The sequence below is a fragment of the Nyctibius grandis genome, chromosome 11 (genome assembly GCF_013368605.1).
Source record: "Nyctibius grandis isolate bNycGra1 chromosome 11, bNycGra1.pri, whole genome shotgun sequence".
NCBI classification, from domain to species: domain Eukaryota; kingdom Metazoa; phylum Chordata; class Aves; order Nyctibiiformes; family Nyctibiidae; genus Nyctibius; species Nyctibius grandis.
Genome location: NC_090668.1, coordinates 2,683,413 through 2,700,602, shown reverse-complemented (window position 1 = coordinate 2,700,602; position 17,190 = coordinate 2,683,413). Strand labels below are relative to the sequence as shown.

General features: G+C 50.6%; 1 protein-coding gene across 1 annotated transcript; it reads left to right on the top strand.

Moving 5' to 3' along the window:
- Positions 1 to 4,682: 4,682 nt before the first annotated feature.
- On the top strand, positions 4,683 to 16,247 carry LOC137668896 (keratin, type II cytoskeletal 1-like). The gene is made up of 9 exons (XM_068410713.1): positions 4,683 to 4,848; positions 12,349 to 12,488; positions 13,141 to 13,352; positions 13,550 to 13,610; positions 14,039 to 14,134; positions 14,456 to 14,620; positions 15,023 to 15,148; positions 15,860 to 16,080; positions 16,211 to 16,247. The coding sequence occupies exons 1-9, from the start codon at positions 4,683 to 4,685 to the stop codon at positions 16,245 to 16,247; spliced, it is 1,224 nt and encodes a 407-aa protein (XP_068266814.1).
- The last annotated feature ends 943 nt before the right edge of the window (positions 16,248 to 17,190 follow it).

Here is a 17,190-nt window from a genome sequence, read left to right as displayed (position 1 = left end):
GAGGTGGTCAGAGCTCTGGAGGATGGGGATCCAGCTCTGGCAGTGGCAGATGCAGTCCCCACAGTGGAGGGATGAGCTCTGGTGGTGGCAGCAGCTCTGGGAAAGGAGGCTCCATCTCGGGTGGTGGAGGAGGAGGAAGCTCAGGTCATGGAGGCTCCATGTCTGGTGGTGGTGGCTCCATCTGTGGAGGAGGAGGAAGCTCAGGCAGTGGAGGCTCCAAGTCTGGAGGTGGTCAGAGCTCTGGAGGATGGGGATCCAGCTCTGGCAGTGGCAGATGCAGTCCCCACAGTGGAGGGATGAGCTCTGGTGGTGGCAGCAGCTCTGGGAAAGGAGGCTCCATCTCAGGTGGTGGAGGAGGAGGAAGCTCTGGTCATGGAGGCTCCATGTCTGGTGGTGGTGGCTCCATCTGTGGAGGAGGAGGAAGCTCAGGCAGTGGAGGCTCCAAGTCTGGAGGTGGTCAGAGCTCTGGAGGATGGGGATCCAGCTCTGGCAGTGGCAGATGCAGTCCCCACAGTGGAGGGATGAGCTCTGGTGGTGGCAGCAGCTCTGGGAAAGGAGTCTCCATCTCGGGTGGTGGAGGAGGAGGAAGCTCTGGTCATGGAGGCTCCATGTCTGGTGGTGGTGGCTCCATCTGTGGAGGAGGAGGAAGCTCAGGCAGTGGAGGCTCCAAGTCTGGAGGTGGCCAGAGCTCTGGAGGATGGGGATCCAGCTCTGGCAGTGGCAGATGCAGTCCCCACAGTGGAGGGATGAGCTCTGGTGGTGGAAGCAGCTCTGGGAAAGGAGGCTCCATCTCAGGTGGTGGAGGAGGAGGAAGCTCAGGTCATGGAGGCTCCAGCTCTAGTGGTGGTGGCTCCATCTGTGGAGGAGGCTCAGGGTATGGAGGAGGAGGAAGCTCAGGCAGTGGAGGCTCCAAGTCTGGAGGTGGTCAGAGCTCTGGAGGATGGGGATCCAGCTCTGGCAGTGGCAGATGCAGTCCCCACAGTGGAGAGATGAGCTCTGGTGGTGGCAGCAGCTCTGGCAGGAGAGGCTCCATGTCTGGCGGTGGTGGTGGAGGAAGCTCTGGTCATGGAGGCTCCATGTCTGGTGGTGGTGGCTCCATCTGTGGAGGAGGCTCAGGGTATGGAGGAGGAGGAAGCTCAGGCAGTGGGGGCTCCATGTCTGGAGGTGGCCAGAGCTCTGGAGGTTGGGGATCCAGCTCTGGTAGTGGCAGATGCAGTCCCCACAGTGGAGGGATGAGCTCTGGTGGTGGAAGCAGCTCTGGCAGGAGAGGCTCCATGTCTGGAGGTGGTGGAGGAGGAAGCTCAGGTCATGGAGGCTCCATGTCTGGAGGTGGCCACAGCTCTGGGGGATGGGGATCCAGCTCTGGCAGTGGCAGATGCAGTCCCCACAGTGGAGGGATGAGTTCTGGTGGTGGCAGCAGCTCTGGCAGGAGGGGCTCCATGTCTGGAGGTGGTGGAGGAGGAAGCTCAGGTCATGGAGGCTCCATGTCTGGTGGTGGTGGCTCCATGTGTGGAGGAGGCTCAGGGTATGGAGGAGGAGGAGGAAGCTCAGGCAGTGGAGGCTCCATGTCTGGAGGTGGCCAGAGCTCTGGAGCATGGGGATCCAGCTCTGGCAGTGGCAGATGCAGTCCCCACAGTGGAGGGATGAGCTCCGGTGGTGGCAGCAGCTCTGGTAGGAGAGGCTCCATGTCTGGAGGTGGTGGCGGAGGAAGCTCAGGTCATGGAGGCTCCATGTCTGGTGGTGGTGGCTCCATCTGTGGAGGAGGCTCAGGGTATGGAGGAGGAGGAAGCTCAGGCAGTGGAGGCTCCATGTCTGGAGGTGGCCACAGCTCTGGAGGATGGGGATCCAGCTCTGGCAGTGGCAGCTGCAGTCCCCACAGTGGAGGGATGAGCTCTGGTGGTGGCAGCAGCTCTGGTAGGAGAGGCTCCATGTCTGGAGGTGGTGGTGGAGGAGGAAGCTCAGGTCATGGAGGCTCCATGTCTGGAGGTGGTGGCTCCATGTGTGGAGGAGGCTCAGGGTATGGAGGAGGAGGAGGAAGCTCAGGTCATGGAGGCTCCATGTCTGGAGGTGGCCAGAGCTCTGGAGGATGGGGATCCAGCTCTGGCAGTGGCAGATGCAGTCCCCACAGTGGAGGGATGAGCTCTGGTGGTGGCAGCAGCTCTGGTAGGAGAGGCTCCATGTCTGGAGGTGGTGGCGGAGGAAGCTCAGGTCAAGGAGGCTCCATGTCTGGTGGTGGTGGCTCCATCTGTGGAGGAGGCTCAGGGTATGGAGGAGGAGGAAGCTCTGGCAGTGGAGGCTCCATGTCTGGAGGTGGCCACAGCTCTGGAGCATGGGGATCCAGCTCTGGCAGTGGCAGATGCAGTCCCCACAGTGGAGGGATGAGCTCTGGTGGTGGCAGCAGCTCTGGCAGGAGAGGTTCTATGTCTGGAGGTGGTGGTGGAGGAGGAAGCTCAGGTCATGGAGGCTCCATGTCTGGAGGTGGCCACAGCTCTGGGGGATGGGGATCCAGCTCTAGCAGTGGCAGATGCAGTCCCCACAGTGGAGGGATGAGCTCTGGTGGTGGCAGCAGCTCTGGCAGGAGGGGCTCCATGTCTGGAGGTGGTGGAGGAGGAAGCTCAGGTCATGGAGGCTCCATGTCTGGTGGTGGTGGCTCCATGTGTGGAGGAGGCTCAGGGTATGGAGGAGGAGGAGGAAGCTCAGGCAGTGGAGGCTCCATGTCTGGAGGTGGCCAGAGCTCTGGAGGATGGGGATCCAGCTCTGGCAGTGGCAGATGCAGTCCCCACAGTGGAGGGATGAGCTCTGGCGGTGGCAGCAGCTCTGGCAGGAGAGGCTCCATGTCTGGAGGCGGTGGCTCCATCTGTGGAGGAGGCTCAGGGTATGGAGGAGGAAGCTCAGGTCATGGAGGCTCCATGTCTGGAGGTGGCCAGAGCTCTGGAGGATGGGGATCCAGCTCTGGCAGTGGCAGATGCAGTCCCCACAGTGGAGGGATGAGCTCTGGTGGTGGCAGCAGCTCTGGTAGGAGAGGCTCCATGTCTGGCGGTAGTGGCGGAGGAAGCTCAGGTCAAGGAGGCTCCATGTCTGGTGGTGGTGGCTCCATCTGTGGAGGAGGCTCAGGGTATGGAGGAGGAGGAAGCTCAGGCAGTGGAGGCTCCATGTCTGGAGGTGGCCACAGCTCTGGAGCATGGGGATCCAGCTCTGGCAGTGGCAGCTGCAGTCCTCACAGTGGAGGGATGAGCTCTGGTGGTGGCAGCAGCTCTGGTTGGAGAGGTTCTATGTCTGGAGGTGGTGGTGGAGGAGGAAGCTCAGGTCATGGAGGCTCCATGTCTGGAGGTGGCCACAGCTCTGGGGGATGGGGATCCAGCTCTTGCAGTGGCAGATGCAGTCCCCACAGTGGAGGGATGAGCTCTGGTGGTGGCAGCAGCTCTGGCAGGAGAGGCTCCATGTCTGGCGGTGGTGGTGGAGGAAGCTCAGGTCATGGAGGCTCCATGTCTGGTGGTGGTGGCTCCATCTGTGGAGGAGGCTCAGGGTATGGAGGAGGAGGAAGCTCAGGCAGTGGAGGCTCCATGTCTGGAGGTGGCCAGAGCTCTGGAGGATGGGGATCCAGCTCTGGCAGTGGCAGATGCAGTCCCCACAGTGGAGGGATGAGCTCTGGCGGTGGCAGCAGCTCTGGCAGGAGAGGCTCCATGTCTGGAGGTGGTGGCTCCATATGTGGAGGAGGCTCAGGGTATGGAGGAGGAGGAAGCTCAGGCAGTGGAGGCTCCATGTCTGGAGGTGGCCAGAGCTCTGGAGGATGGGGATCCAGCTCTGGCAGTGGCAGATGCAGTCCCCACAGTGGAGGGATGAGCTCTGGCGGTGGCAGCAGCTCTGGCAGGAGAGGCTCCATGTCTGGCGGTGGTGGTGGAGGAAGCTCAGGTCATGGAGGCTCCATGTCTGGTGGTGGTGGCTCCATGTGTGGAGGAGGCTCAGGCTATGGAGGAGGAAGCTCAGGTCATGGAGGCTCCAGGTCTGGTGGTGGTGGCTCCATCTGTGGCGGAGGCTCAGGGTATGGAGGAGGAGGAAGCTCAGGCAGTGGAGGCTCCATATCTGGAGGTGGCCACAGCTCTGGAGGATGGGGATCCAGCTCTGGCAGTGGCAGATGCAGTCCCCACAGTGGAGGGATGAGCTCTGGTGGTGGCAGCAGCTCTGGCAGGAGAGGCTCCATGTCTGGCGGTGGTGGTGGAGGAAGCTCAGGTCATGGAGGCTCCATGTCTGGTGGTGGTGGCTCCATCTGTGGAGGAGGCTCAGGGTATGGAGGAGGAGGAAGCTCAGGCAGTGGAGGCTCCATGTCTGGAGGTGGCCAGAGCTCTGGAGGATGGGGATCCAGCTCTGGCAGTGGCAGATGCAGTCCCCACAGTGGAGGGATGAGCTCTGGTGGTGGCAGCAGCTCTGGCAGGAGAGGCTCCATGTCTGGAGGTGGTGGCTCCATATGTGGAGGAGGCTCAGGGTATGGAGGAGGAAGTTCAGGTCATGGAGGCTCCATGTCTGGAGGTGGCCAGAGCTCTGGAGGATGGGGATCCAGCTCTGGCAGTGGCAGATGCAGTCCCCACAGTGGAGGGATGAGTTCTGGTGGTGGCAGCAGCTCTGGCAGGAGAGGCTCCATGTCTGGAGGTGGTGGAGGAGGAAGCTCAGGTCATGGAGGCTCCATGTCTGGTGGTGGTGGTGGCTCCATGTGTGGAGGAGGCTCAGGGTATGGAGGAGGAAGTTCAGGTCATGGAGGCTCCATGTCTGGTGGTGGTGGCTCCATGTTTGGAGGAGGCTCAGGGTATGGAGGAGGAAGCTCAGGTCATGGAGGCTCCATGTCTGCAGGTGGCCAGAGCTCTGGAGGATGGGGATCCAGCTCTGGCAGTGGCAGATGCAGTCCCCACAGTGGAGGGATGAGCTCTGGTGGTGGCAGCAGCTCTGGTAGGAGAGGCTCCATGTCTGGAGGTGGTGGCGGAGGAAGCTCAGGTCATGGAGGCTCCATGTCTGGTGGTGCTGGCTCCATCTGTGGAGGAGGTTCAGGGTATGGAGGAGGAGGAAGCTCAGGCAGTGGAGGCTCCATGTCTGGAGGTGGCCAGAGCTCTGGAGGATGGGGGTCCAGCTCTGGCAGTGGCAGCTGCAGTCCCCACAGTGGAGGGATGAGCTCTGGTGGTCGCAGCAGCTCTGGCCGGAGAGGCTCCATGTCTGGAGGTGGAGGATCCAGCTATGGGGGTAGCTGTAGCTCTGGCCTTGCGGGTTATGGCTCTGGATGTGGGGCTAGCTCTGGAGGGGAAGGGGTTTATGGAGGAGGGAGTTGTGTATCTGGGAGATACAGCCCTGGAGATGGGACTGGAGAATGCAGCTCTGAAGGAGGGTGGTCTTCTCCAAGTTGGGGTTACTGGTCTGTTTATGGAAGTGGCTCAGGTTCCTCTGGAGATGCTTCCCATAACTAATAGTTGCATCTAAAGTCTGCCAGTGGTGTGCGCAGAAGGCATTCCCGTTACTATCGCAGTCCAGGGTGTCTTTCCTGCCCACCCCCGAGTCACCACTACTCCAAATGGGTCACACATACTCCTGAGCTCTTTCCTCCCTGCACAGCCATCTCCTGAATCCTCCAACCACACACCTCTGGTTCATGACAATGTTGTGATGGTCACTATTGTTTTCTTAGGCTTTCTCTTAGCACTTCAATTCTGGCTGTTTGGGACCTTTGTCTTTGGCAAGTAAAAGCTTGAAACCCTGTCTGTTGTGTGTGCGTTGGTCTATGGGAGGGCATGACTCTCACATGTGTGACGAGATTTTTGAAGGAACTCTTGAAATATATAAACCAATCCAGTCTCAAGAAAAAATTGGTGAAAAAGTGGAAGAAGGTGTTTACAAAAGCACGTCTGTTGTTTGGGGGTTGTAAGCCGAACATCTACTGGGAAAATGGGTTTCAGGGTACAAGTTCTATTGGCCTAATCTAGCCTGTCAACCAGGACATGGGGCTACATCTCACTACCTTCATTCCCTCCAGGAGTCACTCAATAAATAACCCAGGGACTGATCGAATAGTCCGTGTTGATTTTGTTAGTGTTGCAGCTGCAGATAAAGAAAGTCTACGAACAACACCTCCTTATCTCGATTCTAGTCCAGTTCTTCCCCCTGGGGTCCAAATCAAAGTTGGACAGTGTACACGCAAGTAAGCCTTTTTTGGCCAACGTCTTATTCAATGGCTGCTTCAATGCAGAGGAAGCAAGGTGTCTTCTAAATTTCTCACAGAACCTCCTTTAAGTCCAATCAAAAGTTCTAATGAAGAGCAGAGCAGCTGAGATTACTGGGAAAGTTTGTTCCAGAAGCTCGATGCAACTGTGTCATCTTAATTTAGCAACACTCCACTTAGGTAACTGGAGTGTCACAACCCCATCAGCAATATTTCATGTCTTTTCCCCAGTCGGAGGGAAGGAAGAATCCTCTTAACTGTTTTTCAAAGAAATCCAACTGTGAAGAGTCCTGGGAGTGGTAGCCAGTGGGGAGCTCCTCACGAGGGAGTGAGATACTCAGCTTGGTGGGAACTCCACTGTGGAGACACACTTGCAAATGGCTGTAGAGCCATGAAAACAATTAGAGAAGGTTGATGGGGAGCCACAAAGGGCTAAATGAAACTTTTATAGTGTGGTCTGGAAGTAGTTATGAGTACCCTGCATGTGGGGAGGTCTAGAATGTATTTCAGTCAAAACTAGGTTATCATTGCCCTCATCAAATGAAGAAGGCCCTGTGCAAGGTATGAAGCAGTCAGCTGTGGTAGTGAAATCTGGAGACTGTGTTAGCAAACCCTGCTGAGATAAGCCTGTGCTTTCATATGCACTGGCTCGCATCCCACTGGTTCAGCGTGTGGGTGGTGTGAGTCTACCTTGGCTTGCAAAATGCAATGTAGAGCTACTCTCCAACAGCTGAAATGGTTTATTCACCCTGTTAATGGCTGCTTCTATATCACTCACTGAAACAGAATCACAGAGTCAATGAGGTTGGAAGAGCCCTCTGGGATCATCGAGTCCAACCATGGCCCTGACACCACCATGGCAACTAGACCAGGGCACTAAGTGCCATGTCCAGGCTTTTCTTAAACCCCTCCAGAGATCGTGACTCCACCACCTCCCTGGGCAGCCCCTTCCAGTGGCTAATGACCCTTGCTGAGAAGAAATGCTTCCTAATGTCCAACCTGAACCTCCTCTGGCCAAGCTTGAGGCTGTGTCCTCTTGTCCTGTCGCTAGTTGCCTGGGGGAGAGGCCGACTCCTAACCTGTTACAACCTCCCTTCAGGTAGTTGTAGACTGCACTAAGGTCACCTCTGAGCCTCCTCTTCTCCAGGCTAAACACCCCCAGCTCCCTCAGCCGTTCCTCGGAGGTCAGACCCTCCAGACCCTTCCCCACCTTGGTCGCCCTCCTCTGGACTGAAACAGTTCAGTTCTTCAGGATCCAAGTGATAAATAAGCTGCATCATCACATCTCCATTTTTGTCTAAGAGAGTAGATAAGCCTTTTCGATCAAGACAAAGCCTCCCCCTGCAATAAAAAGCGGAAGCTGTGAAAGGTAATTCTGCATGCTACCAAGTAGTGTTGGGCTTTAGTTTCACTGTTAAATTAATTATGTAGACAGGGTGCCTACAGCTTTTCATCTCTAATCAGAAGAGATAAAGAATTAATATGAACACTGTGGTCAGGTCTGTGGGTTTTTTACTGATCTGTTTTGTAGAGTGAAAGGTCAAAAAGGAGGAAGGTAGAAACAACAGAGAGAAATAGGCGCTTCTGGAGGCAATTCAAAAGACCTAATTTGTGCATCTACCTTAGCATGGGATGAATCACCCGCTGGAGATCAAACCATCTGTTTCAGTTGACTACAACAGGTGCCTGTGAGACCAGCTTAGAAGACATTGCTAATCCCCAACTCGTACGAGGGGCTTGATCAGCATTTCCACTAAGTTGTTTTAAGTACTGTTTACACACTGGTAGTACATTTAGTGAAGGAATGGTTTGGAAGGGTATATCAAAACCTGTTCTGCTTGTCAGCTAAGCTGTAATCATATCTCCAGTTTCTGGAGATGAGTGTTCCGGCACCTCCTTCCATATAAAACTATCCCTTTTTAAGTAGGAGTGAAAAATCTGGCCCAGGATTTCAGTTGTCTAAAAATATAATATTTTTAAAATACTTAACTCTTGCTGTTCCTTTCCTTCAGCAGTTATGTGGTCCAACTCATGCAGGTATCTGTAAGGAGCTTGTGTATTCAGCTCTGTTAAGACCAAGTCTGAGTTTCAGGTCTTTGGACCACACAGATCTGAGCTGGGATGATCAAGCAGATGATTTTCTTTCCACCACCACAGCACGTGCAAAGTGTGGAAAGTGGCTAAAAGAGGTGCAGTGTCAATGTGGGGAGCATGGGGACATGTCCACTGCTGATTTCTTGTTGACTCAACACTAAGTTGCCTATGTCAATTAGATATTGCCCGTGCATTTTTGATGGAAAATGCCACAAGATAGATTGCCTAAGGCTGTGCCCAGAGACATTTTGATTTCTGAGGTTCAGGTGCTGAGCTGAAGTCATGAGAAGAAGATCGTAAGATAGGGCCCTCAGATTAATGTCAGTTGATGTCTTAGGGCATGTATTATCAGTTGTCACAACACCGTAAACACGCTCAGGCTGTAACACTGAAAGAAGGTGTCTACTGACACCCTGTGTCTAGGCATAGCTTGAACCTCCAAGATATGACATGATGAGCAGGATTTCAGGTATGAGGGGAGAACACCAAGGTGGTGAGAAAAATGACAGTAGGTCAGCTGGTAACTATCTCAGTGTTGTTTTTCTGCCAGAGGTGCATTACTGGATGAACACATATTTTAAAAAACATTCCACGCTCGTAGTCAACCTGAGAGTACAAATCCATATGAAACCTCACTGTCTCGCAAGGACTGAGGACCTTGTTGGTCCTATGCTGTCCTGGCTTCTAAATATTGCCCTCTACAGTTGTGAGCTAGCTCTTGCTAGTGGTATCCTGAGAGGTTTCTGAGTGTCGAACTAGGTTTGAACAGGCTCATGCCACCACCAAGATCCCAACCAAGAATCCATGTGGGAAGGGAGGCTCAAGATGCATTAGATGCCACCACCTAGTGGGAGAAAAAAGTTGTACCACAGTGGTGTAGACCTGGTCTTTGTGCCAGCTCTCCCACTCTCTCTCTGACTGATGGAGTTTTGGGCAGGAGCCCTCTTAGCTCTGCAGATGTGGTCAGAACAAGAAGTTCCCTCCTGATTTACTTTGGCAAAAAGCTGTGAAATGAGTCAGGGCTACACTGTAGCACCATGAAATCTGTGGGCCTCCTGTCTTCATTGCTGGGCCTATTGCCAAAATTCCTGGTGATTAGAAAGGAATTAATGAGCTGTGATTACCCTGGGAGCTACTCCCTTGGTGCCCACGTACACGTACAACCCTCTCTCTCCTGAAAGGAAGCTGCAGCAAACACAATTGCTCTGACATGAGTACACCAAGTTCCATCAAGTGGATGGAAGCAAGTGGAGAAGATCTGATATATTTTAAACCTGGAGACTCTCTGCTGTCAAATGACACACAAAAACTTTGTCTCCTGCAACAAGTTGGGTGGGATGAGATGAAGTTGGGAGAGGAAGGCAGAGCTGACCTTGTGGTCCTCTACAGCCCGAGCTGGGCAGTTGAGAACAGCCCAAGGGCTGCATCAGGTGGCATCATCTGCCTTTTGGGGCCTCAGGGTCATCTAGACTCAGAGTCAGAGGTGAGACTGATCCAGATGGATGAACTTTTCTCTGTGTCTGGGGGGATGTGAAAACCCAAGTTCAGAAGTTTTGCTTATCAAAGTGTATCTATGGGAGGAAAACCTTTGAAACCACCCATGACCCTGTAGGCTCTAACCACAGCAAGGAAACAAGAACTTGGACCTTTTTCTTGCTCAAAAAGAGCCAAACTCTCCTTGCTAGCAGCAGGGCCAGGCAGAGTTCTGTTAGATCACCCACACCTCCTCAGAAGGTGCAGGAGGACCATCCGGCATCGTGGTACTTCGTCACCAGGACCATGCAGATGCAGGAGGGGGATTCAGTGGGAGACCAAGGAGAGACAAACTGGAAGCACAAAATGAAGACCGAGTCAGAGCAGCTCCAGGCCAAGCACCTTCCTCCCGGGCTCCAATCCTGCTCTTCCAGCTGGGATTGCCACGGACTCTGCCTGTATTTAAGCAGCCAAGTGAGACACCCAGGACTTCAATCATTCCTGCTCTTCTGTGTGTAGGTGTAATTGATAGTGCTGTCAAGAACCTGCAATTAAGCTAGTTGTCTTTCCAGCTACTTCATACCATCAATTATCTCTCTTGCCGGGCTAAGGGCAAGCTGTTCCAGTGCAGAACATTTGCAAATAATGAGGTACAAGAAAACCTTTGGCATCAGCTGCTCTTGGAGACAGAATACCAGCAAGGTTTCTGGTAACCAGTTTTGTTTTTCATCAGCCTTCTTGCGAAAGGTGGTGAAAAAGCCCTCCAACGAGCCCAGGGAGCGAAAAAAAATATTAAAAATTCCCTGCAAAACCAAGGAAAGAAATGAGCACATGAAATACTACCCCATTTCTCGGGAATTTGAACCGCTTAAATCTTTAATTGGCAGAAAAACACTGACCAAGGTTGGAGCCTATTGAAAAAGTCAAGGATTAGTATGGCATAATAGCAGGGGAAACCCATTTCTTTCAAATGGTCTGAAACGAAACCCTTCGCCTCTCTGTTTTGAAAGAGACTTTGGCGAGAAGCCACATGGACAGAGATGGAATCTTGGCTCCTCCTCTGAGGTATTGTGAGGCTCTCAGCAAATATATTAAACTTATCGTCTTTTCTTCCCCGTCTGTCAAGCAAGTCTAATAAATCTTTTTTATTTGCTTTGAGGTATCCCAAGGGTTTTAATTACAAGCTCAAATATAAAGGATAGTAACAGAGAGCGGCCGTACAACAGCTGTATTAACAAAGTGTTTTTGCAGGATACTGGTTGCTGGTGCGTTCATAGTCTGCCCACCAAGGCCAAGCCTAACACTGTTTCCAATTAAATGATTAACAAGCATCCAGTTACCAGCCTTGTGGCTGAGCTTCCTATTTTCTAGGCTGTTTATTGTCTTCTCCATGCCAGTCTCATTTTTTTGAAGTGTTCTACACAATCGGAGCTTAACAAGAAGACACAGTATGCTAATTTATTCTTCTAAAAGTTGGGCATCCAAGTTTGAGCTGGTCACTTTAGACTTTCTTGGGCTCAACGAAGAAGAGAAAGGCTCTCTGGAGAGCAGTACATCTCAGACATGCCTGTCTCTCAGCAGACCTAGCATCAAAAGTTAGAAGACATGAGTCCTGACCAGTCAATTATGGTCTTTAAGTGGAGATGGTGTGGGGAGGGCTATTTGTAAAAAAAAGTATTTTACATTCTTGTACCACAGCAAGGAAATTTGCGTGGCTGGTCCACGCTATGGTTCCCAGCTTCCAAGCACTGGGCTGCCTTTGGTTGTGCCTCATGGACTCATACTGGCCTTTGTGAAGGGAGTGACTATGAAAAGAACAGATACTGCAAAAAACACTTACAATTTGCTGTTCAACAGAACATTCCTTTACAGATTGTCCTTGACAGAGGGAGACACTCTTAAGGACATTTGCTAAACTGTAATTAACGTAAGGAAGGAGGACAAACTAAAACAAAAGAAGAATCCTCACAAAACCCAGCCCATGGGATTCTCCAAGCTGAGTATGCAAACAAAGGAATTTAAAACCAGTAAAATTCCATAGGATTTCACAAATGTTCAGTGTTACGCATTGTTTTGCATATTTAAACCTACAAATTGCTGCCAGGCAAGGCAAACCCCAAGAAAACACCAAATTATTCATCTGCATCAACCAAGCCCCACTTCTGAGATGTGTATAAAGGAGGCGCTCAGGGGCATTGGAGCAGAGGAGCCCCTTTTTGAGTTGCATGCTCTGCCGTTCTCCAGCATCCTCTCCTCCATCACGTCTGCCAGCATGAGCCAGCAACTGTCAGCTGGAAGGTCTTTTCATGGAAGAAAGTTCTTCTCATCATCTTCTGCTGCAAGTGGCATGAGCCGCTGCCGAAGCAGCACTTTCCCCTCTGCTGTGCTATCTGGAAGAGGTTATGGAGCCTGGAGCCACAGCAGCCAAAGCCTCCAAAACACAAACAGGTATAAATGGATTTCTTCTGGCCGAAGCCTTGCACAGGGGGTCTGTGGAGGCTGGGGGTGCGGGGGCATCCATGCCAACAGTGAAGGTGGGAGTCACAGGTTAGGTTTCCATGGCAGGAGCTGCAGAAGTGAAGGTATTCGTGTGGTGCACATCAATGAGAGCCTGCTGCAGCCTCTTGATGTGAAGATTGACCGTGAGATCCAGCACTTTCGAAAGCAGGAGAGAGAGCAGATGAAGAGCCTCAATAACCAGCTTGCCTCTTTGATTGACAAGGTGAGAGCTAAGACAAGATTTAAGGAATGATGAGGTTTAAGTGTGAAGGAAACGTTTTTGTGCTCAGGTCTTTGATTCCTCTCCTTCTCTCGTCCTGTTACATGAGCCTTGTGCTGGTTTTTGCATGCATGACTCCAGTACCCTGAGCTGCAAGTGCAGATCTAGCTGATAATGTTATTTTAATCTGGTTTATGTGCTTTGATAAGCTGCATCAGTTTTTATTATTAATAGTGGAAGGGAGCTTTTCTTCCAAGGTGTCTTACTGAGCTTCTGCACTATTAACTTCTCTCTGTGCAGCTAGACCTTGTAAAGTTGCATTGTCTCCTATTGATAAATGATGGTCTCCACTATTAGCCAGTTGATATGCAGATCTATTTAAATATTCCACGGTTTCTGTAGCTTCTACAAAAGCTGTGCTGTCTAGGGCTTCCTTGGAGAATGGGAGAGCATCATGACCAGTTTGCTCTAGGATTACAGGATTATGAAGATTGCAATGCCCCCTTTTTATCCTCTCATCCCCTTCAAACCACAATGATCCCCTGGAGCATCAACTCAGAAGAGAAGATGCCTTGTTCCCCCCACATCTGTCTGGCCCCCATACAATGTGTCTAAGCACACGACTGAAGAAGGTGAGTTTGCTTTCTGAATACAGGTATGGCATCTGGAGCAGCAGAACAGGGTGTTGGCCACCAAATGGGACCTACTCCAAAAGCAGGTCCTGCCATCCCAGAAGAACATCAAGCATGTCTTCAACAACTTCATTTGCAGCCTACGGAAGTGGCTGGATTCACTGCAGCACGAGAGGGGGTGGATGGAGCCTGAGGTAAACGACACAGAGAAGCTCGTTGAGGAGTTCAGATGCAAGTGAGTGAGCAGAAACCATCCCCAGGGCAGTGAGCTCAAACAGCTTGTCTAATGGGGCTTTTATTTTTGTCCGTATCAATAGACTTCTCTCTGAGGTCCAAAAGGCTGAGATCCAAAAGCACCTTGGCCCCTAAATACCCACACAAACAAGGTCTCCAGTCTCAAAATGACCCAGTAACCAGTCTCTTCCCCAGCAGATATGAGGAGGAAATGAACAGACACACAGCTGCCAAGAAGGAGTTTGTGTTACTGAAGAAGGTAAAGAATTTGGATGAAAGGAAGGGTTGGATGCAGAGATCCAAGGAGTTTTCTCTGATCTGTTCCTAGCAAGGCAAGGGTCAGGTCTTGATAATGTTAAAAGTCATTGGACAAGTATGGATGCAGAAAAACATGTCACAGAGTATTGCCAGGAAGCATTAAACCTCTGCCCTTTAGCACAGAAAGTGTATTTCTTTCTAAACTGAAGCTTGCTAGTCCTAATGCCCAAATCATGATGTTTTTCAAGCAAGAACTCAGCAATATTGTATATGCTTTTGGGAACCTTCAGCTGTTGCTGTTCAGGGTATATCTGAGCTTCCCAATTACATTCCCTAAACAAAATTACTTACTCTAAAAATATAATGAAATTGCCTTAGGTCTCTGTGTAGGCACTATTTTGACTTCTAAATGTCTGGTGACTCTTTTAGGATGCGGAGTGTGTCTATCTGGCCAAGGCAGAGCTGGAAGCAAAGGTGGAAACCCTAAAGCAGGAGATAGAGTTCCTGAAATGTGTTTCTGCTCAGGTATGGATGCTCCTCTCCCAACCTTGCCTGATGGCAGCTATTCCTACCAGCTGCTCCTTGTCTACATTGATTTTGGCCAGATTAAACCAATCCATCAGGTTCTCTTTAGGAGCCAAAGGGAATCCCAGATAAGGAAGACTTTGAGATCTCAAAAAAACCCCTACCCCTCAAGCTGCATGCATGACCAAATATAGTCTCAGCTACTGGGTTGTGGCTCATGTCAAACTCTCGATGGTGGTGTTGCTTCCACTGGAGTATGAGGTAAGAAATCCAGGAACAGAGACATACTGACAGCTTACTGCCACTTCACGTCGCTTCTAGGAAATGGCTGAGCTGGAGAGAAGTCCTGGTGACACGTCTGTCATTGTGAAAATGGACAACAACCGAGGCCTGGACATGGAGGGCATCCTCAGGAGCATTGAGTGCTGGTATGAGGACATAACTCAAAAAAGCAAAGTGGAGTTGGATACATTGTACAGAACTAGGGTAAGTTGTAGCATCCAGTGACGTATCCTTAATTCTCTCACTGTCAAAAGTAGTAGTGAAAAGGCGGTGATTTTTTCTTTCTGTCTTCACTACGTAACTTCTGGATCTAATTTACCATTCTGCTAAACTCGGTGAGTCTCAAAGTCAGGAAAACATCCCCAGAACAGATACAGCACAATGGGAGAGGACTCAGTCATGCTGGGGGAATGGGGAGGTTGTAGGTGAGTTGAACACTGAAAGCTACAGGAGGAAAGCTCTGTTTGCTGCTGAAAGTCTCAAGAGCTTCAAAGTCGTGAGGACTTTTCTAAACCTAGTTTAATTCACTCTGGAAACAGAAGCAAGGCTCCTATATTACATATACTACCAGTATTAATTGCCAGCTCTCTCTTTTCTTACTATCAGTTCCAAGAGCTCGAGGAGGCAAAGGGGAGAGATTGCAATGAACTGAAGTCCCACCAGCAAGAGATTGAAGAGCTGAGTTTTGTGATCCAGAGAAGGCAGTGTGACCTTGAAAATGCGAAGAAGCAGGTATGATGGATTCATATTTACTCACTGGATCTCCTAGATGTGAGATCCCAAGTCATGTTTTCTACATCTCTGTCACATTTCTTTCATCTTGATCAAAGAGTATTGCCTCACACTGGTTCCATTGGTCTAGAGAAGATCTTACCAGTGCTGAGCAGGGAAGAAGGTTTATCTGCTGGTCTATTTTCTGTTGGATCATTTTGATTATTGCAAAAAACTAATTGCACCAAATTAGATTGTTGGATTAGCTACAACCACTTGGAAAATTGCTAAAATTGCTCCAGCAAGAATTCTGGCAGGAGACAATGCTTCTGACACAGGTTCAAAGCATCCAATAAGTAAGGTAGAATTATGACTCACCAGTAATTCAGCACCCACAGAAACTTGTATAATTTTCAGACCATCTAATTCATTATATAGTTTATAATGGGAAGTAATGGAAAACCTTAATTATTAGTTCCAATTAGAACAAAATATTGGTATCCTCCAAACAAGACTTAAACACAGGCTGGCAGCACAGGGACATGTCCAGCCTTTCTGTAGTAATTCAGAATTGATACTTGATTTTGGAAACATTTGGCTTTCCTAAAAACAACCTCAATACTGGACCTCAAATCTGGGACTCTCAAAAGAAGTGAGAATTTCGCGTTCAAAGGTGAGCATGGCAAGAAAGAGGACAGGGAAAGTAAGGACTTCTTGTGTCTCCCCTGACAGGTGTCCTCTCTGCAAACATCAGTTTGTGATACTGAGCACTGTGGGGACTGTGCCCTGAAAGATGCCCAGGAGAAGCACATTGAGCTGCAGAACGCCCTCCAGAAGGCCAAGGATGAGCTGGCTTGCATGCTGCGGGATTACCAGGAGCTGCTGAATGTCAAACTGGCCCTGGATATTGAGATTGCAACATATAAGACTCTACTGGAGGGTGAAGAGAGCAGGTGGGTACCACTACAACTGTGCATGGGCAGTGTTCAGTCCCTGGGAGTCTTCAACAGAGACAAGGAGGCTGGAAAATGCTAGAAATGCTAGTTAGGTGGTGGATAACATTATGACCTTCTTCTCCTTCAGGATACACCTTGGGAGCCCTGTGAGAGTGTGTAAGTAAGCTCAAGGTTGTCTATTTTCCTTACAACATTAAACAATCTAGTTCTGATTTGCAGGGGGAGGAGGAAGGCTGCGTTGTCCCCATGAGTGATTCAGCTTGTGTTTTCCCATGACAGTGATCACCACCCCTTGCAACACCATCTCTGGCTGTAAAGCCAACCTGGGATATGGATCTGGTAGACAGTCCAGAAGATGCAGGTCCTCCTGTAGCGCTGGTAGAGCAACCCTACCTGAAGAGGCTGGTGCCTGTCACAGAGGATTCACCTCCAGAAGTGTTGCCAGCTCAGTAGGCAGGCAGTATATCCCTGGTGCTCCCAACTGCATCCCTAGGAGTGAAGAGTTTAGGGTCGGAGGTGGGGGCCATTCATGCCAGAGCTCAGCCCCTCCGGGCACTGGTGGACTCTGCAGTAGAACTGCAGGGAGCTGTGGAGAGAGCTGCAGAGCTGCAAAGAGCGTGGGAAACTCAGCTCACCCACAAGGGATGTGTCAGCCAGGGGTGAGGATTTCAACTGGACCTCCATGCCCCAGGAATGTCTGGGTCTAAACTTCAGCTGTGAGAGTGAGGACAAGCAGGACATAAGACCAAAAGTAGAAAAATGAAAGCCCTGCTCCACTTTCAGTGGTAAAAATGTCCTCAACTCCACCTTAATCACAAGGAAGAGGCATACTGGGTACAAGAACATTGAAGCATCATGAAACCACATCAGAGAAACTCCACCAGGATCACATCAAAAAAAAGGACATTTAAAACATATTCCTTTGATTTCTGCTGTTTCTTTAAAGGGCTGGTGGTTGTGTTGGGGCATTTATTATCACTCAATTCCTGCTTCCCACCAGCCTTCTTTTTTTTTTTCCTGATTAAGCCTTTGCTATCTATGAAATAAGTTGTGATATTTAATTCAGGATCCTTTCCCTAGAGTGCTCTGGAAAGTGTTTCGGGAAAT

What these genes read in the sequence shown, in the direction of transcription:
- LOC137668896 (XM_068410713.1), top strand. Translation starts at nt 4,683, where the DNA reads ATGTCTGGTGGTGGTGGTGGCTCCATGTGTGGAGGAGGCTCAGGGTAT. An exon ending in TTGCCTCTTTGATTGACAAG is followed by an intron (nt 12,489 to 13,140) that starts GTGAGAGCTAAG and finishes TTCTGAATACAG; the next exon opens with GTATGGCATCTGGAGCAGCA. An exon ending in TTGAAAATGCGAAGAAGCAG is followed by an intron (nt 15,149 to 15,859) that starts GTATGATGGATT and finishes CTCCCCTGACAG; the next exon opens with GTGTCCTCTCTGCAAACATC.